Source organism: Lentinus tigrinus (genome assembly GCF_003813185.1).
Source record: "Lentinus tigrinus ALCF2SS1-7 unplaced genomic scaffold L226scaffold_12, whole genome shotgun sequence".
NCBI classification, from domain to species: Eukaryota; Fungi; Basidiomycota; class Agaricomycetes; order Polyporales; family Polyporaceae; genus Lentinus; species Lentinus tigrinus.
The window spans coordinates 702,704-726,341 of NW_027137921.1; the positions used below are offsets into that span (position 1 = coordinate 702,704).

General features: G+C 57.0%; 10 protein-coding genes across 10 annotated transcripts; 5 read left to right on the plus strand and 5 right to left on the minus strand.

Moving 5' to 3' along the window:
• Nucleotides 1-669: 669 nt before the first annotated feature.
• L226DRAFT_463203 (Rho GTPase activation protein) lies at nt 670-2,426 on the minus strand (the record flags this gene model as incomplete). The annotated part of the gene is made up of 9 exons (XM_067675772.1): nt 670-884; nt 946-1,251; nt 1,312-1,464; nt 1,518-1,533; nt 1,583-1,615; nt 1,662-1,748; nt 1,811-1,896; nt 2,075-2,097; nt 2,149-2,426. 9 exons carry the CDS (start codon nt 2,424-2,426, stop codon nt 670-672), a joined length of 1,197 nt encoding a protein of 398 aa, XP_067535540.1.
• On the plus strand, nt 2,360-3,338 carry L226DRAFT_69885 (uncharacterized protein). Its single transcript, XM_067687171.1, has one exon. It carries the CDS (start codon nt 2,592-2,594, stop codon nt 3,246-3,248), a length of 657 nt encoding a protein of 218 aa, XP_067535541.1. The 5' UTR covers nt 2,360-2,591; the 3' UTR covers nt 3,249-3,338.
• Nucleotides 3,339-3,489: 151 nt separating this feature from the next.
• On the minus strand, nt 3,490-4,644 carry L226DRAFT_463126 (uncharacterized protein; the record flags this gene model as incomplete). Its single annotated transcript, XM_067675770.1, has 2 exons — nt 3,490-3,911; nt 3,969-4,644. The coding sequence occupies 2 exons, from the start codon at nt 4,642-4,644 to the stop codon at nt 3,490-3,492; spliced, it is 1,098 nt and encodes a 365-aa protein (XP_067535542.1).
• Nucleotides 4,630-5,370, minus strand: L226DRAFT_434958 (uncharacterized protein; the record flags this gene model as incomplete). The annotated part of the gene is made up of 2 exons (XM_067674743.1): nt 4,630-5,214; nt 5,284-5,370. Coding segments are annotated over 2 exons (672 nt in total), but the record flags the coding sequence as incomplete, so codon positions are not given.
• A 545-nt stretch (nt 5,371-5,915) lies between these two features.
• On the plus strand, nt 5,916-8,666 carry L226DRAFT_553062 (uncharacterized protein). The gene is made up of 6 exons (XM_067682902.1): nt 5,916-6,253; nt 6,481-6,947; nt 7,004-7,084; nt 7,137-7,761; nt 7,816-7,947; nt 8,006-8,666. Exons 1-6 carry the CDS (start codon nt 6,017-6,019, stop codon nt 8,375-8,377), a joined length of 1,914 nt encoding a protein of 637 aa, XP_067535544.1. The 5' UTR covers nt 5,916-6,016; the 3' UTR covers nt 8,378-8,666.
• Nucleotides 8,667-9,016: 350 nt separating this feature from the next.
• L226DRAFT_553063 (aldo/keto reductase) lies at nt 9,017-10,920 on the plus strand. The gene is made up of 12 exons (XM_067682903.1): nt 9,017-9,217; nt 9,274-9,293; nt 9,356-9,444; nt 9,503-9,606; nt 9,659-9,696; nt 9,762-9,969; nt 10,046-10,112; nt 10,173-10,218; nt 10,273-10,328; nt 10,383-10,423; nt 10,491-10,624; nt 10,693-10,920. The coding sequence occupies exons 1-12, from the start codon at nt 9,155-9,157 to the stop codon at nt 10,847-10,849; spliced, it is 1,023 nt and encodes a 340-aa protein (XP_067535545.1). The 5' UTR covers nt 9,017-9,154; the 3' UTR covers nt 10,850-10,920.
• Nucleotides 10,921-11,097: 177 nt separating this feature from the next.
• On the minus strand, nt 11,098-13,294 carry L226DRAFT_508609 (uncharacterized protein). The gene is made up of 4 exons (XM_067678181.1): nt 13,240-13,294; nt 13,052-13,165; nt 11,721-12,993; nt 11,098-11,653 (listed from the first exon to the last, which is right to left on the minus strand). Exons 1-4 carry the CDS (start codon nt 13,282-13,284, stop codon nt 11,181-11,183), a joined length of 1,905 nt encoding a protein of 634 aa, XP_067535546.1. The 5' UTR covers nt 13,285-13,294; the 3' UTR covers nt 11,098-11,180.
• A 977-nt stretch (nt 13,295-14,271) lies between these two features.
• L226DRAFT_486974 (uncharacterized protein) lies at nt 14,272-17,496 on the minus strand. The gene is made up of 12 exons (XM_067677178.1): nt 16,918-17,496; nt 16,592-16,820; nt 16,279-16,536; nt 16,177-16,223; nt 16,005-16,123; nt 15,584-15,953; nt 15,490-15,523; nt 15,360-15,438; nt 15,204-15,307; nt 14,912-15,141; nt 14,711-14,849; nt 14,272-14,649 (listed from the first exon to the last, which is right to left on the minus strand). The coding sequence occupies exons 1-12, from the start codon at nt 17,472-17,474 to the stop codon at nt 14,587-14,589; spliced, it is 2,229 nt and encodes a 742-aa protein (XP_067535547.1). The 5' UTR covers nt 17,475-17,496; the 3' UTR covers nt 14,272-14,586.
• A 100-nt stretch (nt 17,497-17,596) lies between these two features.
• L226DRAFT_70140 (uncharacterized protein) lies at nt 17,597-18,569 on the plus strand. The gene is made up of 5 exons (XM_067687172.1): nt 17,597-17,705; nt 17,759-17,838; nt 17,903-18,086; nt 18,144-18,290; nt 18,347-18,569. The coding sequence occupies exons 2-5, from the start codon at nt 17,785-17,787 to the stop codon at nt 18,409-18,411; spliced, it is 450 nt and encodes a 149-aa protein (XP_067535548.1). The 5' UTR covers nt 17,597-17,705; nt 17,759-17,784; the 3' UTR covers nt 18,412-18,569.
• Nucleotides 18,570-22,126: 3,557 nt separating this feature from the next.
• On the plus strand, nt 22,127-23,543 carry L226DRAFT_462919 (uncharacterized protein; the record flags this gene model as incomplete). The annotated part of the gene is made up of 4 exons (XM_067675750.1): nt 22,127-22,359; nt 22,422-22,549; nt 22,612-22,852; nt 22,904-23,543. The coding sequence occupies 4 exons, from the start codon at nt 22,127-22,129 to the stop codon at nt 23,541-23,543; spliced, it is 1,242 nt and encodes a 413-aa protein (XP_067535549.1).
• Nucleotides 23,544-23,638: the final 95 nt, after the last annotated feature.

The following is a 23,638-nucleotide window of genomic DNA, read 5'->3' on the forward strand; positions in this document are numbered from 1 at the left end:
CGCAAACCGCGAGCAAACGGCAGTCAAGCAATTAAGTATAACTTGCGCTAAATATACACCAGGGTGCGCACACCAGGTCCTGCACCTGTCCGAACAAGTATGTACGCCTATCACCAAATTATGGAATCGTGGTCATGTCCATGTCATGCAAAGGGAAGGAGGGAGGGAGTCGCCGACCGGAGAGGGCAGGATGCGCGGCGACGCGATGTGCAAGTCAGTAAGTCGCACTCTGCATTGGGCAAAGCGGGGTAGGGGAGAAAATAGTCGAGACGAATGCGAATATGAGACAATGGACAGGGACAGATCCGGAGGACTATCGCAACAACATATGTATATCATAACAACATCGATATCGTAAAGGGGACATCCGGCGGCAGACAGCGCCCCTCTTCCCAGCACCGTCTGCCGCCAACTAAATATGAAGCTTGAAGAGGAGCGATGGACACGCACGCGAGCGGGAGATAGCAGCAGCGAAGCCTGAAGGCAGGGTAGTACATGTACGTGGTGGTATAGCAGCTTGTGATGTGATGCGGACTGGAGACCGAAGACGAGAGCGAGAGCAGGTAGAGACAGAACGAGCGGCAGGCGGCGTGGGGTGGCCTGTGTGGGCAGCAGCAGCAGCAGGCCCTCTACGACGTGTATGCTGGGTGCGTAGCGCTGCGCGCGTTGTTACCCTGTCTGCGCGCCGCCGCTCGATGTGCGTCCCGGCTGGACCGAGGCGCGTTTGTGTTTCTTGACCAGCTTCGTGTGCCGCTCCTCGTCTGGCAGGCGGCTCTTGGATGAAGGCAGCGTCCGGCTTCTCGTCACCGTCGCGATTGAGTTTGACCGTGAGGGTGGCGACTCCACCACAGGCGATAAGTTGCCGCCTTCTACTGGCGATTTCTCTGGCGTTATCACATGGTCCGGTCAGGGACAGGGTTTGAAGTTTAAAAAATCGATGCTCACCCCCAGAGCGTTCTGTCGTCGTTCGTCTCCGACCAAGCCGCTTTGGCAGTGGTACGTCACGGCTAATCAGCTTCCACCCTCCGGACTCCTCGTCGGAGCTTGAGAGCAGGTCTACCGGCTCCGCCATCGGAACGGTCACCGCGCTATCCGATGGCCGTGTTGTCGGTGGTGGTGGGATGTCCAGCATGAACCAATCTTGGTGCTTGATGAGGAACTCGAGTACGTCCTGGCTGAGCTGGTGCTCCTGCGGTGACATCTCGTGTGATGGGTGCGCGATGAGGGCTGGCCGAAAGATCACCGCCAAATCTGAAGGGAAGTGAGCCAATGAGGATTACAGCCTACCGGGGATAGGTGAAACAAACGTACTCTTCGCGGTCATGAGGTTCTTGTCCGACTTCCTTGCGAAGACAGACAGGAGGTCCAGTACGTACAGAAGTAGGTACTGGTTTGCGCGGGGCATTGACCGGATTAACCGCTTGTACGTCGCGATCACTTCGTCCTCATTATAGGGTTTCTTTGCTGTACTGGACGTATCAGCGCGGAGCCATTCTTCGTCCAACGGGACATCTCACCAAGGGCATCTCGGAACTGAGTACAGTCAGCGACAGGGCGGTGCGGGAAAGGCTGGGAAGCTCACTAAGTGGTACATGTCGTGGGGTATAACAGGTTCCTGCTCAGCGTTAGCGGACTAGCGAGGCATGTGGGGGTGTACGTACTGGCATCTGCGTGAGGTATCGTCGAAACACGCTTGCAACGTCGTGTGTTGTGAACTGCTCCTTTTTCCAATCGAGATTCTTGCCGTACTGCGTGTGTGCGAGTGGACTCGGTCGATGAGGAGGAATGGAGGAACGAGAGGAGTACGCACTCGTGGAGGGGTCTCAAATGCGGCTTGTAACTCTCGCATACGCTTATTTGACCCATTCACGCGGAAAGTGCCTTCCACCTCAGTAGCTGAACGAAAGTCAGTGTTTTGTTCAGAAAAACAGCGAGACAAGCAGAGCCCCAATTTAGGACGCAGCCGCAGCCAAGCAGACGGGTGACTATATCCAAGCCCTTGAGCGTGCACTTGAGCCTCATCTTCTGCTCTGGGAACGGGGCTCTGCCAGTCGTGCAACGCAAGAACACGCACCATTTTCCTTCAAATAGAGCCCGCTGGTGGTGGGATGAGGACGGAGATAGAGAGGGCAAAACGCAGTAACGCACCATTTCGCGACCACGACGGGTATATACCCCCACACATAGAGCTCGCCGTTGGCATTCGCGGTGGAGATCTGGACGCTCGCGTACTTGAGGCTCTCCTTGAGGGGTTTTCCAAAGACGACGCTCTCGCCTGCGGCGGCCTTCTTCTCCTCGGCCTCCTTCTTGGCCCGCTGGGCGAAGGTGAAGTGATTCCACCAGGTCTTGAGACTGGCCTTGGTGTTTGCCAGGGCGACGGGTTCCTGGGAGTGGGCCGGGGGAGCGGGTAGCTGGGCGGTTGTCATGAGGGCGGAAGGGGAGAGGGGAGAGGGGCTGTTCTGGCTGGTTGCCGTGGGCGTGGGGGCAGCAGGCGGAGACCCAGGCTGCGAGGAAAGCTGAGGGGCGCGCGCGACGGCGGCAGCGACGGGAAAGGGGCGAGAGGGGCTGTCGAGGGTATTGGATCGGCGGCGATGGCCTCGCGCGAGGAGACCAAAGAGCGGTCTGCGACGGGTGCGGGCCTGGGAGGCCAGGGCGGAAGGCGAAGGCGGAGGAGAGAGCGAGAGCGAAAGCGGGGGTGCGATCGGGCTGGGCGCGTGCTTGAACGGCGATGCCACCGACGTCAGCGCCCGGTGCACGGTCCACGCTGTGCGTTCCTTGTTCAGGCTCGTGTATGTCGTCGTCGACACCGGCGGCGGGGGCGGCGGCGTCGCTGGGGCTGGCCGAGAGCGAGGGCGGGAGCAAGAGCGGGGGCGACGTTGCGGAGACAAGGCAAGATTGGCGAATGCCTCCGCGGGGCTGCTTGCTCCACGCTCCCCTGCGTAGCCGGCTGCGTCCTGGACGCCCATCTCACCTCGCAATCGCTGTCTGGGGCACAGCTACTCATCAACCTCTCAGTCAATGTCGACTTCAAGACTCAGATATATCATATTTCACTGCTTCACGGACTTTCGGCTCATCGCCGCTCGCCTCGACACGGGACCCCCAGCGGAGGCAAATCGGACGTCTGCATTCCTCCTGAGACAAGTCCAAGCGGATGCTCCGTGTACTCTACATTTAGCCTCCTACCACCGCGAGCTTTCCCTCGAACATGTGTCCAGCAGCCGTTTCCTAGCCAGACTAAACGGTGATCGAGCTGGTAGGCGTACAGCAGCGCCACCTATCATCTGCTCTTCGTTTGACGTCGGTCCGCGGCAAGTACGTTATACGGGCACGCGAGCAAGCGTCGCGTTCACGAGCCTGTTGAACTTGTAGTTGAACTTGTAGCTGGTGCCTTCAGAACCCGAGCGGGAGGCTGAGTACCCGGGTCTGCAATGGCTCAAAATAAATTCAGATGAGAGAGAAACATCCGTGGCATGCATCAGCGTACCTTCAACGCCTCCACGACCGAACCCCGCGCTGAGGCCACTTCTCCTGCATGCCTCGCAGCCTCAGGTGCTCTTCGTGGGACAAATCTATCAACCCCAGTTTTACGCCCTCCAAGAGGACGTCAGGCAGTATTGCCCCAACCAACTCTCCATCCTTCTCGGCGAGAAGCGCCAGCCCGTACACCAGCTTATTCGCGCTGCGCTCCTCATGCCTGACACCGTCCTCGTTGCACTGTATCAGGAAGCGCGAAAGGTCGCGAAGCAACGCCTGCAGCTGTGGACGGTGAAACGCCCTGGTTTCGTTATAGGGCAAGTCCCAGTTGAGACGCGCCGAGAGGTGCAGGGCTACGGCAGAGGCCTTGAGGAATATGTCTGGCGTCTGGTGATGATAGCACGCCCTGGCAAAGGTGATGACATTCCCTATAGCTGAGCACACTATAGTGAGAACCTTTTGTCGTGGTCGTTTGGGTATGGCTCACTCACCCGCTGGGCAATACAGGAAGGTCCACGCATGCGTGCTCTCGTACAGGATGTTGAGAGCGGCCCGGCGAAGGCGAAACGGGTTGCCTTCGCTGAGCAGCGCCGCGACTCCGTTCAGGACCGACTGGTACAGGAGCGTATCCTGGTCTTGCGCGAAACACGCTCCAAGGCAGAACTCCCAAATCGTCCACAGGAGATCCAAGGCACCCAGCTTGGACGGATCGTTGTGCGGGGGGACACATTCCAGCAGCTTGAGGAGCATGTCGCATGTCCGTGTTCGGCTGCGTTTGCTGAAGCGCATTCCGGCATCGCGCAGGAGCTCGGAACACGACCGCTCTTGTACGCGGTTCATGAGGGTGGGTGTTGACAGGTGGAGCCGACTCGCGAGCATAGAAAAGACGAGCAGGATAGCGCGGTCGGGTTGCAAGTCCGGAATTATTGACACTAGTGAACTTCGTAGATCGTCGTCCAGCGTACAGGTTTGTATCCACGTCGTGGCTTCCAGGTCGAGATCGTGGCGACGGTTCCAGACGATGATGTCGTCGCGCTCCCTCCAGTCCGCGAATCGAGGAACCGGCGAAGGATGGGGAAGGGAATCCTCCTTCGTGACGAGAGACGAAGCTGTGGAGCGAATTGTGTATGATAGCGCGGCGACTTTCTTGCCCAAACGCACGAGCATCCACGCCTGAGGAGATTTGTATGGACAATGCATGGAGAAGACCGGTGCGATAGTAGTGACGACATAGAACAGAAGTGCCAATGCGACTAGACAAGTCGCGATTGCTGCCACCGTGCATTGAAGCTGGAATAGGAAGTCGATGAGGCCGACCAGGAAGAGAAGAAGGGAGAACTCGAGGAGAATTGGGAGAACAGCCATGATCTCGGGGACACCCCATGCGATGAGACCATCGTACCGGTGTTGCCTGAAGCGCACGTTGTGCCTGGGAGATGGCGGAGGCATGGACAAGTACTCCCGTAGCCATTGCTTGACCATGATGCACATGAGGGCGGAGAACAACGCGCATATCAGGCTCGAAAACCATGACGCGTTGATACGGATACTCTGCGTGGGCGGCTTGAAGATGGTCTGTGCGGTCTGCATGCTCGTGGTACTGGTGACATTTGATCCTTGCGCGAGCTGCTGCGATATCAGTTGCAACAGCTGAATCGATATTTGAGAGGCGTCGGCTTGGAGAAGTCGATAAGCTTCGATGTTGAAGGCGGCAACGATCCCAGAGAACAACCCTGCCTGTGCACCCCAGAGAGGATTGGTGTTCAACGTTCAACGTTTGCATGCCGGGAAACACAAAACACTCACAAAAACCAGTAATGTGTCTACCTCTTCTTTCCATGCACGCACCATGGCTTCGTCGTATTCCCTCATGTGATGGGCATACGACAGCCACACATCATCTTGCGAGTCATCCTGATGTATGTTTACGCCTCAGGATGCACCATGACTTGTCACGAACAAAGTCTTACCTGCGCGCCTGTAAAGGGACCCGGAGCTCTTTTGACTTGCAACATCGGAGGCATGGGATGCGGAGGAGAGTTGAGGGTAGCGCCTTGGCGACTCGGTATTTACCCATATCCTAACGCTATAGCTCAACAGTTCGCGTCTCACGCCTTTCAATGTAGATAGAGTTCTGCTCCTTCCTTCATGGGCTGTTCAGAGCTGTACTGATGCATTTAAGTCCTATCGGACACGCCAGGATTGGCAGCAACGCGCATCTGCCAAGCTATGAGTAACGTGCGAGCAAAGGTTGGTAACAAAGATGGAACTGCGCATCTTCCTGATGTTTCGCATGGACGTGGAGGAGCGAAAAGAAGAGGCGACCTTGTGAGCGCTCTCTGGCGTGGTTGTAATGAGACGCGAGCACGTGATGATACGCGTCGAGAGCACCTCCCGCCACGCGGTTCATGTTCGAGTTTGGGCGGCTCGGCAGCTGCCATCCCTTCCGTTGTCCACCACACGCCCCCCAAGCCTCAAGGCACTCCCTCCCTCCCCGTTTCCCGTCGTTTGTTCTCATTCGTTTGTTAGCGACACCGCCATGTTCAAAAGCATCCTGCCATCGCGACGAGTGCCCTCGTCCCCCGACTTCCAGATGCTCACGACCCCCATAGACCCTGCGGAGACAGAGTCAAACGGCAAGGAGAACTACTTTGCGAACCCTAACGCCCTTTACGACACCAACGCGAAACCCAAGACCGAGAAACGAAAGAAGATGAAAGGCAAGATTCAGTCCGAGCAGGAGGTCATCCCGACGGAGGACTTCGACAGGTTGCTGGTACGTCTTCACACCGCTTGGCACTTCGCCTGCTGCTCTCTGGACTACCGATGAGACGCAAGATTTACCTGCTCGAATCCTTGCTGCTGCCACATACGATGACTGTTTCGCGGCTGGGCCATAGGCCCCCTCTGAACGTCAATATTGAACCAGTGGCTCGATCGGTGGCTCGCAGCCACTCTACGTCACTACTTGCCTTGAGCACAGTACTCACATTTCTTGTCCAGGATGAAATGCAAATACCCTCGACGCTTCGCCCGAAGCTGGCGACCATGGACCCGACGGTCAAGGCCGCCTTCCTCAAGTCATCACACGTGTTGGCCCAGATGAAGCCAGCGCCAACCGCTGCCGCTCCGTTGACTCCTCGGACGCTCCGGAGGATACATAGCAGCGAGTCGATGCTTTCGTCACCCCGCCCGCAGAAATCGACTCTGCAGCAGTACGACCTCACCGATGCCTCCCGCAGCCAGTTCGGAACGGGTCACTCTCGGGGCAAGTCTCTCGACGTAAGGAGACAGGCCTTTGAGCCGAAAGCGGCTCCTGTCGCTCCTCTCAAGGTCGCGAAAGACAAGAAGAAGTCGGCGACGATCACTCCTGAAAAGTTCGTCAAGATCCTGCTCGGACAGTCCAGTACCGCCATGGACATCGAGGTGGTCAAGAAGCTTCGACTGATGCTGCGGAACGAGTCAACGAGGTGCGTGCACATCTTTGGCTTCACTCATTGAGCTATATGATTGACACCCGCTGCAGCTGGACGGAAACTTTCATCCAGCATGGCGGCTATGACGCCGTCCTCACTCGCCTAAATGAGATCCTGGAGGTAGAGTGGCGGTGAGTATATACGACCGGATCGTAGAGTCTGGATGCTGATCGTGCCATGCAGAGAAGAGCAGCACGACGACCAGATGTTGTACGAGCTCCTGCGCTGCGTGAAAGCGCTCTCTACATCTGCAATCGGTTGCAGTGCCCTGCGGAGCTACTGTCCAGCTCCGTTCGACAAGCTAGTCTTGCTATTGTACTCGGACAAGAAGCCCGGCGACGTTCCGACAAGGCAACTCATGGTCGAGTTGCTACTTGGCCTGTTCGATCTCTACCCCACGTCCTCGCTGCCGTCCTCCGGCAGCCCTTCACATTCACGCTCACGCTCTGTCCCTTGGGAGCTTTCGGCGGCGTCGCCAGCTTCCAGTAATCTTATCGTCTTGCCCCGCCCACACTCCACCCTCTTCTCGCTAATGAAGTCCCTGCTACTCACGCCCGCGCCACCCCCTAGCGAGAACCCCGGAACGCCCGTCGAGCCGCACGCCTTCATTGAGGAGCTTCACCGCCCTCGCATTTACAAGACCTATCTACAGGAGCTCAGTGACATCTGTAGAGACTACTTCTGGGTCTTTTGCCATCCCAGCAACACGATCTGGGAGCTCAACGAAACCGACGAGGCGAAGGTGGAGAAGCCTCGTGCACCTGGTGGGATGACTGGTGGTGTCGAGTTCGAGGCGATGTGCTACATGGTCGGTCGTTAGCCTGCGCACAAGTATCGTCATTCGCTAACGTGGTCGTTTCAGACGATGCACTTCAAATTCGTCAACGCCATTGCCAGCTACGCGCAGACGCTCAATCTGCCCAAAGACCACGAGCACTCCGCGTACCGGTTCCACCAGGACATGTTCGCGTCTGGGATCGAGCGTATCCTCGCAGTGAGTCCATTGCACCGTCCTGTCAGTCTACCTTACACTGACGCGCTTGCCTCGTAAGATCGCGCGCAAAGCGTCGACAACATACTACCCGACGCTCCACCTCGAGATCGCGCGGTACGTCTGGGCAGCCGGACGCGCAGGCTTTGACATCCCCTGGTCACTGTCGCGCATGATCGGCCAGCCCCCGACGGCGATGCGCAAGCAGGAAATCCTCCCGCCGCCCTCCAGGACTTCCGGTGGACCTGCGCGGAGTACGCCGACGACTCCGACCAAGCAGCGGACAGCGCCGCCGGGCGGGTTTGCAGGGTACCCTGCACAACCCGCTCCCGTGTACCCCACCGGGTACGCCGCGCCATCTAGCCGACCGTCGGGTGACCGCGAACGGGAACGCGCGCCCGGGAGCAGGAAGGTGACGCCGATGTTCAACTGAGTGGGCATGGGTGGTAGATTGTAGATTGGAATCCTTTCTCTCCCCGGATAGTGTGTAGACTTGGACGTTCACGAACAGTACGATGGTGATAACGACTCGACGCCGGGCGACGATCTTTGAGTATGCGCATCATGATTATGTCTTTTTCTCTTTCCCTCTTGTGCCCTGTTTCTCCGCGTTATGTTGTGTTCTTACTATCTACTACTTACCCGGCGCGTGCTGCTATGTGGTTGTACTATGTATGCCTGCGATTGAACAATGCATGATCTAAACGTGTTCGAGACCTGGGCGCTTCATTTGAGCACAGTCTCCCACTGCCACGAAGCCGACTCCCAGATGGCCTCGGAAGATCGGAGTTGCGACGCTGTTAGCTCTCGAGCGACAACTATCCTCTCATTATCTCGCGAAATTTAGGCTATACTTCTCCGCTGGTAGCCCCACTAGGTCTGGACGCGCTGCGCTGTCAAGTCGAACATGATATAACGGCGTGTGAAGAAGACATGCTCACGATTCAACATGAGCAGGATAAGCGTAAGTACGAATAATGGGCGCGATTCCATGCCTGTGCTACTCCGTCAATCGACGCTAACAAGTACTCGCCAGACATCGACATTGTGCTCCGATCTGAGCCTTTTGCATCGGCTTGCGGTCCGCTGTCGTCGCGACGCCTCAATCATCTGGCATGCAAGCGGTCCAAGACTCGGATATATAATCTGTCTCTTGAGGGCTGCCAAACGATAGAACCCTCAGATTCGTTTGTTCAGTTCTGCCAGCACCATGGTTGTCAACACTGTGAATCTCGGGGGCACCGCTTCAGGCGTGACCGTTGCGAACGTTGGAGTGAGCATGGTTCAATCGCAGATACCCGGAATTCAAACTGATCAACTGTGGCATAGCATGGGCTCTTGAGGTTGTTGTGCGTTATAGGGTAACCATTGTCAAATCACGAACTCCTTGCTGATGCCTGTGACCCACCAGATCCGCTGAGAACGAGGAGCAAGCCTTCGAAGCAATCAAGGCCGGCGTTGACGCTCTCCCGTCTGGTGTGAAGATGTTCTTGAACAGCGGTGAGCTTTGCTGGTTATTTACGGACCTGGGAGACACTCACGCTTCAGATACCTACAGCTGAATTCTATGGTCCCAACTTTGGCACTGGCAACCTTGAGCTGTTGTCCAGGTTCTACGAGAAGTACCCCGAGTACGCAGACAAGACGTTCCTCTCTGTCAAGGTCTGTTTATTCATTTACTCTACTTTAATCTCGCTGACCACCGCTGCTATAGGGAGGTGCCAGGCCCAATACCATGTTCCCGGACTCCTCGTGAGTACTTCACACAGTACGGCATAGATGCGCCGCCGCGCAGCCTTACTGAGACACGTATGCAGTCCAGAGAACCTGCGGCGCAGCATTGAAACCATAAATGCGGCCTTGCGAGGGACTAAGAAGGTCGATTTGTTCGAGACGGCCCGTGTCGCCCGCAATGTGCCCCTTGAGGATGCGTTGAAGACGCTCGTCGAGCTGAAAAACGAGGGCAAGTTCGACCATATCGGAATGTCTGAGTGCCGTGCGGAAACACTGCGCAAGGCGAATGCGGTACGCCTCAGCTTTGCTCCGGCTGGATCGATGGATGCATGGTGGCAGGCGGCTGATACTCCTTGGTCATGTACAGATCCACCCTATCGCTGCTGTCGAGATTGAAGTCAGTCTGTGGGCGTACGAAGATGAGACCAAGAAAGGTACATTGTGTACTGCTCAGGAACGGTCTAGTTTCGCGTCCTAATGTTCGTCGTGTGCAGTAATCGAGACGGCCAGAGAGCTCGGGATACCCGTCATTGCATACTCGTAAGTGCATACGCAGCGACCCGCTAGGTGTTGTCTCAGTAATATTGTCTCTAGGCCGCTCGCCAAAGGTCTCTCCACAGATACCATCAAGTCTCGCGACGATCTCCCTGGTGAGTATGCCTAAATGCTCGGAACACAACACGGCATTGATTGACGGTCTGCAGAGGCAGATTTCCGGCGCAACTTTTCTCTGTTCCAGGAGGAGGTCAGTCCCATTAGCATACCCTCAGTGGTCCGAGTCGGTATATTGACGTGACAGAATATTTCTACAGAACCTGAAGGCTAACCTTGCTATCACCGAAGCCCTGAAGGTCATCGCTGCAAGGAAGGGCATCACGCCCGCCCAGCTCAGCATCGTGTGGGTTGCATCCCTCGGACCACACATGATCCCGCTGCCTGGTGCTTCGTAAGCCGCTGAATCATGCGCGCTTCGGTCCCAATGGATATCTGACGATTGGTGCATATCGTTCATAGGAAGGCGAACCACACTCTCGAGAACCTTGCCGCAGGAGACATTGAGCTGACCAAGGCTGAGCTTGATGAAGTTGCGGACATCATGGCGAAGCATGAGGTCAAGGGCGAGCGGTATTTGGGCGGTGAAGCCAATACGATGCTCCATCTCTGGGGTTAGAAGGCACCAGACTGTTGTGAATATCAGTACGCGGCGTGTTTGGATGTCATGCGTACTAATGGCAATGCGGCAATGTACCTGCGCGAGCATAGTATTCAAGGCGGAAGACTCTCATGCTGTCGAGAAACGCTCGGAGCTGGAGGTTCGTATTGAAAGATTTGCGGTTAGTCTGCGGTGGTTAACCTCGGAGGTATGCCAGTGCGGTGTATACTATGACAATTTGGTGAGATTCAAATGAGAACTTTGTTCTGAACGCACTATATACTGGTATACATTGACGGGAAGAGGCGAGGTCCACAAGACGAGTCGTAATAATGGGGCCGTAGTACTACTATATAGACGGAGACAAGACGACAGCGCAAGATTCGGTTGCAAGGTTCACGGATGTCGGTAAGGCGCTACCGTTCGGTTGCGAGGAAGTAGGTACGATGTGGGTATGCTGCATGCCTCTCAGTTTCAGATGCTCGTCTTGAGATAGATCAAGTAGTCCAAGATCTACGCTCTTGAGCAGCACATCGGGCAGCATCGCCTCGACAAGTTCCGCGTTCCTCTCTGTGAGGAGCACTAGTCCGTAGATCAACTTACCTGCGCTGTGCTCCTCGTGCTTGATGCCGTCCTCGTTGCAACGCTTAAGGAAGCGCGACAAGTCGCGGAGCAGCTCCTTGAGTTGCTGGCGATGGTTTGGCGTCGTGTCGTTGTCGCTCCAGTCAAGCCCGGGTGAAAGGAGGAGGGCCACCGCGGCTGCTTTCACGAAAAGGTGGTGCCCATAGCAGGACCTGGCGAACGATATGATGTCGCCGATTGCTATCCCCATAGATTATCAGCAAACAATGGTTGCATTAGGATAAATAGTAAGCCGTGAGACACCCACTCGCTGGACAAAACAAGTACGACCATGTGTGCGTGGTCTCATACAGGATATTGAGGGCTGCGCGGCGAACGCGGAAGGGCTGATCTTCATGGAGAAGCTTCGCAGTCCCATTGAAGATAGATATGTGCAGGTCCAGGTCCAGGTCTTCGGCGAGACATGCCATGCAGATCTCCCACAGGGTCCACAACACATCCAGAGCACCAAGCCCAGCCGCCGAGGCATCGTAGTCGTTGGGTATGTGCTCAAGCAGTGCCAGCAGCATCCTGAATATCCTCGCCTTCGCCGTCCTGCTGGAGCGCGCCCCAACAGTGCGTAGGACCTCCGCACAGGCTCGCTCGCGAACACGGTTGATGAGAAGGGGCGGGGCCATTTTTCCTTCACGCGCAATTGCCGCGAAAACAAGTTGCATTGCGTGGTCGGTCCGGAGATCGGGGACGATGGAGATGAGCGAGTCCTGGACCTCCTCATCTACCAACGACGCCTGTATCCAGGTCACTGCCTTCAGGTCCAGGTCGTGGCGGTGATCCCAGACGGTCTTGTTATCGCGCTCCCTCCAATCTGCGAAGTGATGGGTAGGGGGTGAATTGTGAGAGTTGTTGGAATCGTGGTGTGGCTGGAATCGAGGCAAGGATGTGTCCAAGCGGCGTTTCCATGTCGTGATGCGAGTCCTGCACCGTGTGAATATCCAAGCAAACAACCAAGCTTGTGGAGACTTGAACGGACAGTGGGATGAGAAAACAGGGACGACGGTAGTCATCGTATAGAAGAGCAGCGCCATGGCAACCAAGCAGGTCACCACGGTAGCCACGGTCGACTGAAGCAGCCACAGGAAGTCGACCAGGCCGGCGAAAAAGAGGATAAGGGAGACTTCGAGAAGGATCGGGAGGAACGCCAAAATTTTGGGGACGTGCCACGCAATCAGGCCCTCGTACCGATGCTGCCTGAGGCGTACGCTGTGCCTCGAAGAGAACAGGATGGCAGCCATGTATTCCCGGAGCCACTGCTTCACCATCATGCCGAGGAGGGCAGCGAACAGTGCGCAAACGAGGCTGGAGAACCATAAGATGTTGAAGCGGATGCACTGGACAACGGGAGAGGTGGGGAGGCGTCCGGCAAGGTCAGCTGGTATGCTTGACGCGTTCTCGCCCCGTGCCAGTGCAAGTTGCTGAGATATATCCTGCAGCAGTTGCACTGTTATCTGGGCAGGATCGGGTTGAAGTAGCTTGTATGCCTCAATGTTAAAGGCAGTGACGACGGCGGAGAACAGGCCAGCCTGCGATCATGTCGTAAGAAGCCGTCGGTCAATCGCCTGTCTGTAACGATCGACGCACAAATACAAGGAGCGTATCGATCTCCTCCTTCCATCCCCGCACCATGTCTTCATCGTAATGCTTGATAATCTGAGCGTATGACGACCAATCCAAAGGGGAGTGACCCGGAATACCCTGCATTTGATGGCTCGTCAGTCAACCGACTGAAAACCTGAGGCCTCTCGAAGTCGTCTCAGAAACATCCTCACCTCGGGCCTGTAGCTGTGAGCGTCGCCGAGCACAGATCTGGACATGGTGTTCGTTTGAGAGATGTATAAGGTTCATTACGGCCGCAATACCAAAGCTATCCATTCTGGGTACGCGTGGGAGATGGAAGTACTGGTAAGAAAGGCATTCAACTTTGACGAACAGCTTGTTGGCATCAGTCGCGGGCACGTGACCGCGGCATACCAATAAGTCAAGTTACAGTGATTCTGAACAGCGGCCAGTGCCTTACTTCCGACTGCCACCAGGACCTCACGACTCTAAGAACTTCCATATAGTTTTGCGGATGGTGTGGGTATGTCGGGCCTCAGGCCTAAGACGCCGCAATGCGCTGACACGCCGTCTCGGCTACTACAGCGGCGCATGGTCACCTCCGCCGGGAACCCCAAGTGTAGGCTCCTTCACTTTCCTCGGTGCTTAACACCTTGTCAGTGCCAGTCACGTTGTGGCAATTGCTTTTCCCTTGCAACTATGACAAGGGCATCACAACGTCGCCCACCTCCTCGCACCACACACAGCTCCCACCAAAGGATTCTGGACTCGATTATTAACTCCAACTGCCCACACCTCCTTCCGCCGTCTCCATCTGGCCCGACCTGGACCTCGGCATCCGCAATCCCGAGTGCTTTCACATCCTTGTTCCACTGGCGACCATCTTGTTGACTCGGACTTCTCGCGACCATCGCCGACCCCTTGCGAAGACCGGGGGCTACGCGGCGGGTGGTGCTGACAAGATTGACGTATACGCCGTCCCGAATCGCGCCAACTCGAACGGCCCGGACGACACGGCTCATGATATGTCGTGGCTGCCAGTCCGCAGCTGAACTCAGGACTCGGGGACAGTGGGAGAACGAGTCCGAACCTGGGTGCTTTCGCATGACGATGACGCTTTCGCAGACGGGGGTGCGTTCATACTTCGCCGCCAAGACCTATCACCAGTCGATTCTGTAGCCTTGACACGTTCTATCTTTGACTTTTGAATTCTCAGCCAAACGGGACTCCGCTGTGCCATGCTCGGTCCAGCTCAGGTACGAGTAAACGGACATGTGTCCGGAGTGAGTAGTATATGTGGCACATTCAACGAGTACAGCACTGTATGGTTTCCAGATAAGTGAGGGTGTATACGTGGTCCTTCCGGAGTTGTATAGGGGATGATGGGAGCAATGGTGTACGATTACTCTACGCATGATGGATGATGGATGGTAGTCCGTGTTGAACGATTGAAATGCTTAAGCTGTACTCCTAACATTGAGACGACTATTGCGCGCCTCCACCACCCTTTATCGATGTAACCAATGCATCCAGAAACCAAGAAGAGGGGAACCGGTAATCTAGGGCGAATGGTTGCACTGCCCGAGGGTGGGAGGCTCTGCAGGAGCAGGCTCTACCATCAGCTATTTCGACATGCGTTAGTACTCGATGACAACATCTCTTGTCACTTCGAAGATGACTCACTCGAATGGTCTGGGCAGTGGTGTACGTCGCGGCAATGGTACCGAAGATCATGAGTGCGATATCCGCCGCCTTCTGCCTGCGTGTCCGCGCGCAGGCCTTGTAGTGCAGCATAGCTGGGTACACGTAGCACAGCGGCACGCTACAATGCCAAACCAGTCAGCGATCCACAAGCACGGTATAAGCAGGAGTGGAGAGACATACCAAGCAAAGCTACCGACGAACGAGACAAACTTGTCGAGGTCGGCGGCCCCGAAGTAGCTCAGGCACGCGCAGAAGGCGACGGTGCAGAACCGGAAGACGTTCTTCTGCCACTTGACGACGATGTTCTGCTTCCCGCTGCGCTCGAACAGGCCGTTCTCCATGATCCGAACTGCCGGGAAGAGCTGGAGCGGGACAGACAGCAGGATCGCTAGCGAGTACAGGAATTGCACCTGGAAGGCCACCATGTCAATGACTCAGTCTGGGAGATACGATGAGAAGGAAACATGCGTACCGCTTGAGTGAACTTGCTGGTAGTGTCGAGATTGACGATGACGACAGTCTGCACGTCCGAGCCGAACGTCAGGTACGACATGGCGCCTCCGCCACCAAAGAGAACTACAGGATGTCATGAGAACGCCGTCTGAGTCAGAAGGACAGAATAACTCACCCATCAGGAACAGCATGACCCCTGTCAAGACGGCGGGGAACTTCCGAGGTTCCTTCATGGCGTCGGTGATTGGAATGACCTAGAAGAGAATGTAAGCATGAGGAACAGGCGCAGAGTCCAGGTGACGTACCAAACCAATGCCCTCGAAGGAAAAGACAGCAGTTCTATGACAGATGTATCAATCACTCTGAGTGACGTGGTGAAAGCCATGAGTCTCGACCCACCCAATCAGCAGTGGCCAATCCTTCGCATTGAATAGTTCGACATGTGCAGGGCCGTTGCGCGCCATGATGGCCGCCTCGCTTCCAAAGATGTAGATGAGGCCAGCCAAGATGAAGGCATCCGCGATGAGAGCAGTTGTGCTGAGCTTCGCCAAGTTGCGGATAAGAGCGAGTGGCAGGAAGATGATCATCTGCAACAGGATGAAGTACTGGATGCCCAAGAGCTTCGCACAGTTCGTGATAGCCAAGACGAAGGACTGCAGGTTCTCGGAGACGAAGATTATGTACGCAGAGACGAAGCCCAATTGCGAGACCGTGACGGATGTGAGGATCATATACCGCATCCAAGGGCCGTACAGGGTTCCACCGATATCTGGAGAGAGGTTATTAAGTGCGTGTGCTCCATGGCCTTCAAGAAACTTACCGCCGAAACTTCCCGGAACAACAAACTTGGTCTTTACGAGAAGAAGGAAGGAGTATAATGAGATCAGCGCGATAAAGGAAAGGATCGCGGCTGAGAATAGAATTCCACCATTCATGAACCTACATATAGAACGTCAGCAGACTGCTGTGCCATTGAATTGGTGCATACTCACGCTTTGCCGAGGAACAGGATGCCGGTCCCGACAAATGCCTTCAAAAGCTAGACACGAAGTCAGTGATCTGCACTATTTGCCTGGCAGAGTACAAGTACCCACCATGAGAACTGCGTCCGTAACAGTAGCGTCTCCATGTGGTCCAACACTCGACATGCGGCGCCTTGAACGAGAGCGCGATGTGTGCGATCGCTGAAGCAGTGGTGAACGCTCGTCTGGCTTGTGTCCGTTCGGGGTCGGACCAAGCGATGGCGTCTCTGGTAAGCCACTGGTACCATAGTAGGGTGTATCCCCCGCTATCGGCTCTTCCTCATCTGCAGGCTCCTCTTCCTCGTCGATTTCTTCAAGGTCCTCACCAGCCTACAGACGCAGAGTTTGTAAGGACATCGACCATCAATAGAAAGAAGTTGCTCACGAAGTGACCGAAGATGTAGAGGAACTCGATGAAATTGCGGACTATAGGGCGATCCATAGCACGCTCGGGATCATTGAGCAGAACATGTGCACGACGGAATCCACCAGGTTCATGGATGTGCTCGAATGCGGGATGTGGGGGCTGCGTATGCGTCGAACCGGCAAAAGACGCGGCCCGAGGGCGCGCAGTCTGTCTTCGTCGATCTGCTTGCCACTTGTAGATGCTGTGACTGCAAACGTGCGTCAGCTACACACGCTATGTAGGCCTCAGGTTGAGACAAACAGGGTAGCAGGTGTACTCAATGTCTCGATCCTCGTGGTACTCACGTAATGTCGGCGCCAGGCGCGTCATACGGGACAGGGAACGCTTCTGTATCTTCACGCTGGCGCAGCATCGAGACAGAGGAACGATGGGAGACGTTGCCCGTATCTGACCCACGCCGTGATGAGCTCCCAGGGAATTGGTCTGGGGTTGCGGGCCTGTTGTTCTGGCGCTCCTCTCGAGATACCAAGTGCCTCCTCAGAACCCTCGCCTTCTCCTCGTCTGTCAACTCATCGAACGGATTGTCGAGCTGCCCGCTTGCAGGTGTGTCGGGGCGGCGGGCACTGATGCCTCCCACGGTGAGGCGAGGACTTGACGAGGATGGATCACCAGCTGGACCAGGCAAGAATGTCTGAGCGGTCCTTGGCGTGCCTATCGGCGTAGCACCAGACCGGGGAGGGATGTTGGGTGGAGGAGGTGTCCCGGCGTACTGTGCCCGGAGGAAGCGTGGACTGGGAGAGGCAGATATCGGTGTCCCAAAAACAGGCGGAGTGCCTGCGACATTGCCAGACTGTGCCTGACGTGGACTAGGGATGTTAAACGGCTGCGAGGGAGAGGACATGGTGGTGGAAGTCGAAGTCGACAAGCAACGAGCGGCGCCGGGAAGCTGGGGCAATATGGGGAAAGACGCCCATGCGCGTGACGCGCCGCGGCTCCTGCTCCGAACCTCCGACTCACAGCGAACTACCATATCGTCCTCCTCTGTCCATCAAGCACGACCATATGCATCCCCAGCTCTTTGATCATCGATATGCACCTCATCTAAGACATGACGATATGAAACAGGACACAGGTATGTGTCGCCCTCGAACTCGAACGAAAGGACGACACACAGACCAGAACAAGGCTTTCATGGCTCGCTGTAACAGCCGATGTTAGCTCCTACAATGCCCGCGGCTCCAGATGACTCCATCCACTGTCTCCCAGTACGTAGTCCTGCGACTAGCGGTGAAATGCTGGAACGGTCCAATGACCTGCCGCTGATCCAAGCACGACCATTCCCACACCGTACGGCACACGAGAGGACGATGGCTCATGACAAGGAGATCATATGCTCCTCAATATTCATGTGAGTGCGCCTTGACGGTTCGCGGTGGATTGAGCTCCGCAATGTGGGATGCATCTGCGGATGTCGTTGCAGGGGGGTGCACAACGACGGTAGACCCTTGGAATTGTGCGTACCGATAGGCCGCTCTATCACGATACTCTTGTTACACCTTGTTCGGACGAGTTGTCGGTGCGATGGAGCAGCCGTCCGTTTGTCCACAGATGACAATTGCTAGTACGGGGAAATGTATGCGAAGAGTTGGCGCTAGCACCTCGGGGCACGGCGTAACAACGTGTTGTGCGTTGGCACCCCTTCCCACAGCCTCGTCCGGTAAAACAACCCTTGTCCTTGTCCACAGACTTCCGGCTCACCCGCCTACCGTGCAGGTACTGCTCTAATGTTATACTCCAAAATTCACAGTATACCTTGCCGCTCCGTCCGATTGAGTTGACTCCTCCTCCGAGATCGTGAAGTTGAAGACCGTCAGATTGACTTGACCGAGTTCTGCCGAGATCGCCTCCGAAGCCCGGTATGACTGTATTGGGCGGAGAACTTTCCGAAGCAAGTCATGAAGGAGGGAATGCGGCAGGGGCGTTGCAAGGTGCCAATCCGTGCGTGGGCTCCATGGTGAAGCTGCTCGTCTCCGTCCTCGCCGTTACCATGAGCAAGACTCATTTACATAAGAGCTACTCATGCGTGCAGGTTCTACGCTCCCGCTCTCCGCCACTAAACGACTCCCAGTCGTAGGGTGAAGCCTGCTAGTCGCAATGGCTGCTGTCCCCGACGGCCGCTCCGCCACCAGGATCAAGCGCAAGCCTCCCCCAGCTTTCCCTTACTCCCCCAGATACCCCCTCCCTGACCCTTCTGACCCGTTTGCGCCTCTCCAGGTGCTGCGCGAGCGCGCCCACTCGTCGCACAGCCATGCGTTCCTGAATCACTCAAACTCTTCCTTGGTCCCTTCTGCACCCTCCACCGGGGAGAGCGAACGATTCGCTTCGCGCCTTCCTGTGGATGTTACCCCACCTCCCCGAGCATTTATTCATGCGTCTCGAAGCACGGAGGCCTTCGAGCAGTTCCGGGATGGCTACCATTCGGATATCACGAGACCACCTCGTCCACCACGCGCCAGGACGCGCCCTGCAAGAGACTCTAAGTCATATTTCTCCGACGCGGACCTGGCGTCCACGCAGCCCACCAATCATCGTCATCACAATCAGGATCAACATCCTTCAGAGAAGCTGACGGAGCGTCAGTACCACTATCGCCGGCGCTCTCAGACGCTCTCGTTTTTCCCGCACGCTCTTCCTCAGGTCCCTTCTCCGGCGGAGGAGCCCGAACGCCCAGTGACGGAGGAAAGTTCAAGGGGAGAGGGCACTCATCATCCGAATCAGATCTTCCACCCATCACAGAACCAGTACGTGTATGATGACCGTCAATCTCATGGACATGTCTACGGCCAGGCGCACGATGCCCACCCCTCGTCCACGGTCGACTCTCACTGCCACTCCCAGCTGCAGCTGTCGGTCCACTCAGGGCCTGTGACGCCGCCCATGACCCCAGACGACACATTGACCGACCGCTCGGAGTCGGTGTTGTCGGACATCCCGCCCCCGCCGCCGAAGCACGTCGCTGTGGAGAGCGATGCTGAGCACGCAGCCCTGGATACCGGTGGTCGAGTCCAACGTGAGCTTTCCAAGATTAGGACTTCCGACTTCCCGTCGTTGCTCGGCAAGTCTGAGCCTGATTCACCCCCTCCTCTGCCAGTGCCCCCACCGCGCCCTCGGCAGCAGCCTGTAGTCGAGTCTGAGCCTGAGCCCGAGCAAGAGTACAGCAGCAGACGTCGCAGTGGCTTCGGCTCCAGGGACCGCAAGGACAGCATCACGCATCGACTGCGTAGATCATCCTTCCTGGCCCGCGCCCGGAAGGTTTCCGATCCATCTCCGCCTGTGAGGACGAGGAGGCTGCCAGTGGTGCGCGACTCGATCTTTGGTCCTTCAACTCACACGTCTGGGCAAGCCGCCATGGCGGACGACGGTTCGACGACCGCGCGGAACAGCACCGTGCCAGAAGTCCTGCGCACATCGGGCGCCAGTGCCGAGTCTCAGTCCGCGGAGAACAAGAGGGCGAAGATGTCTCATCGCAAAAGTCTGAGCCATGTCAGTCTGGGTGTCACTCCTCTGCCGAACGTGAGCTTCGGGCCGTCTGCGTCTCCTGCCTTCCCTACGGAGAACGTAAGCATGGCAAGCACGTTGGTGGCTTATCCCGACGGAGACGAGTTTGGAGGGCCTGCTCCGTCGTACTCATCTCATTCTCAGCCTGCTCAATCATACTCAGCTCCTTCCCAGCCTACTCAGTCGTACGCTGCTCCTTCCCAGCCTACTCCATCGTATTCTGCTCCGTCATATCCTGCTTCACAGCCTGCTCCGTTGTATCCAGCCCCTTCTCAGCATGCGTATGAGGTCGAGCAACCTCAGCCCCGTCCACTGTCGAACATTGCCTCTCAGACTCTTGCTCAGGCGCTGGACTTGACACCCCTGCCACCGAAAGATGCGCCGCTTCCTGCTATACGGAAGGATGCACGGCTTCCCACACCCCCAAGGGAGAGTAGCATGAGATCATCCCGCGCACCTACATCTGTCTCCATGGCTGAGTATTCCCAGCGGCGCGAGACACAGCTCGCGCCCACGCGGGGCTCGACCATCGAGGATGTTGTGCCGGAGACCACCGCCCATACCACCTTTCCGCGCCCGCTGACGCCCATCAACGGTGGCCGCGCTTCTTCTGAGATGGAGATGGACGAGGTCATTCTTATGAGGTCGTCCCGCTTCGAGGTATCATCATCAGAATACGAGCAGGAACATCCTTCTCCGTCGCCACCGCTGTTGGCGAACTCTTTACTCGTGCGGCCGACGTCAGCAGCGACGGCTATCTCAATTCCTCCGCTGCCGGTGCCAGCCCCGCTCGTTTCACCTGCCCCCGTCGCACCGCACATAAATGTTCCTGTAATTTCGGTCTCACTCCCTCCTGTGCGCCCGGAAATTGGGTCTCGTCGAGGATCTACACCACCGCCTCCGCCCCCACGTCGAGGCCCCTCCCCGCCAGCCCCGCGTCGTGAACCCTCGCCACTTCCGGCCCCGCCTCGAGAGGAATTCGGCCCGCCTACCCCAGCACCGCTCCCGCTGTCACCTCCTCGACGAATGGAATCCGACTTTCCTACGCCCCTGCCTCAACCGCCTCTCCCTCCGCCATCACAGCCACCCGTACCGCGTGCGAAGTCTCCCGTACATCCTGAGGAGCGGCCTCGCGCATTCTCCCCGGAGCCCGCACAAGAGTCATCACGACCGCGCACACCTCATGAGAGTCGGTCGAGGAGGAGCGAAGAGCGCCGGTCTTCGGAAGACCGTCAGGAACGTGGTCCTGGCTCGTACCTACCTGTAGCACAAGTCCGGCCTCCTCCGCCCCCGCCGCCACCAGAGTCGCCACCACCACCACAGGCATCGGCTCCTGCGAGTCGCTCCCGGACGAAGCTTCCTCAGCCGTCGACGCCATACAGTTCTGTACGTCAGCGTCGTCCGGGCCAAGGACAGGGAACCACACAATCTGTATCGCACACGCAGCTTCCGTTCCGCCCTCAGTCTCCTTCGACGCAGCAACATGCGCCTTCTCGCGCGCAGTCCCCGCAAGCAGTGGCGGTCGTCCGCACGCAGCCTTCTCTGCCAGCGCCTCCACGTGCTCATTCTCCTCAGCCTGTCGTCGTCTCTACACGCGCTCAGTCCCCGCCTCCATTCCGGGCTCAGTCTCCTCCAGTGCATGCTTCAATCGCGTCGGCTCAACAGCTTGCAAGTCGCTCTCCACCGCCACCACCACCTCCCCCGTCCTCGTATAACGCGTTCAACCACGGCCACATGCAGACGCGCACGATTCCCTCTCAGCCATCATCCGTTGATCTTGAGGAACATGAGCGGGAACGCGACCATGGGAGAACGACCACGGAAGAGTACAACAACAAGAGTGCCGGCATGAGCGTCGAGAGCACGGCGTCTCCTCCCTATGCAGCTTCTGTCGAGTCCACGCCTCTCCCCCTGCCAAACACCCCGTCGACGACGTTCTCCTACCCATATCGTGCGCCGCCGAAACCAGCTCGCAGGGCCCGCAGCTCTCACGGCATGTCTGACTCGGAAGCAAAGCCTAGGGCGAGGTCGGCGAACGCCACGCGGCGGCAGCATCGAGAACGAGAGGAGCCATCCGTGGTGACGTTTGACGAGCATGCGGGGCTCACGAAGGACCAGGTCCAGAAGGCGGCTGCACTCACGGTCATCGCGCAGAATGGGATCAGGGTGCCATTCGGCGACCTGTTCAAGGACAGGAAGACGATCGTCGTCTTCATCCGCCACTTCTGGTTCGTCAGGCTTTTGGCTGATCATTTGACGCTATCTAACTTCTCTCTGTCTGCGTCTGCAGGTGTGCGATGTGCCAGGATTACATGTACTCGATCTCGCGGAACGTCGACTTCGAGGCGCTGAAGCGCGCCGGCATCGACTTCGTCATCGTCGGGAACGGTTCTCCCAACATGATCAAGTCGTATCGCAGTGAGTAGCATGTGGCCCGGGTCATTCAATTTGCGCTTGTCATGCTGACTGACTTCTTGCAGACATATTCCGCACCCCTATTCCGATGTACACCGACCCGACTCTGCGCTTGTATGCTGCCTTGGGGATGACTCTGCGGACGAACGACCCAGGGCTTGACTCCGAGAAGGGAGAGTACGTTCGGCATGGAGTCATTGGTGGTATTGCGATGGTAGTCCGGAACGCACTCCGCGTGGGCATGCCCGTGTGGGAGAGAGGTGGGGACGCGACTCAGCTTGGTGGCGAGTTCGTCATCGGGCCAGGGTGAGCAGCATCGTCATATGCATGGACGCATGTAAAGCTAACGACCCACAGCTTCAACTGCTCCTACGCACACCGTATGACGACGACCCGATCGCACGCCCCGATACGCGAGGTCCTCCGTGCCGCTGGCTACCACCGAGCGGTCTCTGCAGCCGTCGCACAAGAAGGCATCAACGCTGCTGAGGAAGACGCATGGATGGAGGAACGTCGGCGCAGCCTGGCCCGCATGCGTGCAAGAAAGGAGAAGCGTCGTGAGTTCGGGACGCCAGCAGGGAATGCAGCAGAGCTCTACGAGCCCGAACTCGGGTACGGGAGCGACACAGGCAGTGGCAGCGTCAGTGCGAACGGGAGCTGGGTATCGACTGTCGAGAAGGAGATGCCGTCCCGCCCTCATCCCCGAGAACGCTCGCATGGAAGCAACAACAGGACCAGGGAGAGGCGAGGCAAGAAGGGGTTGCACATCTCCAACCCAGACATCCATGAGCACGATGTCCATGAACACCCGAGGGAGCGTCATGAGCACCACAAGGAGCACTCTGGAGGTCGCGTTCACGTTGCGCGCCATGAGGCTGACCGCGTTGAGTGGAGTGGCGGAAGCCCTACGCTCACTTACATCAATGAGTATGGTCGGAGGGAGGATGGATATCAGACCGAGGACGGGACGTTGGCTTATACTTATCGGCAGGGGTGATCTTGTCGCTCTGTTTCTATAGAATATTTCAACATGCTTTCTTGCTGCTGTCGGTGTTATATGTTATTGGACTTGTGTAGCTGTACGCGTGCATA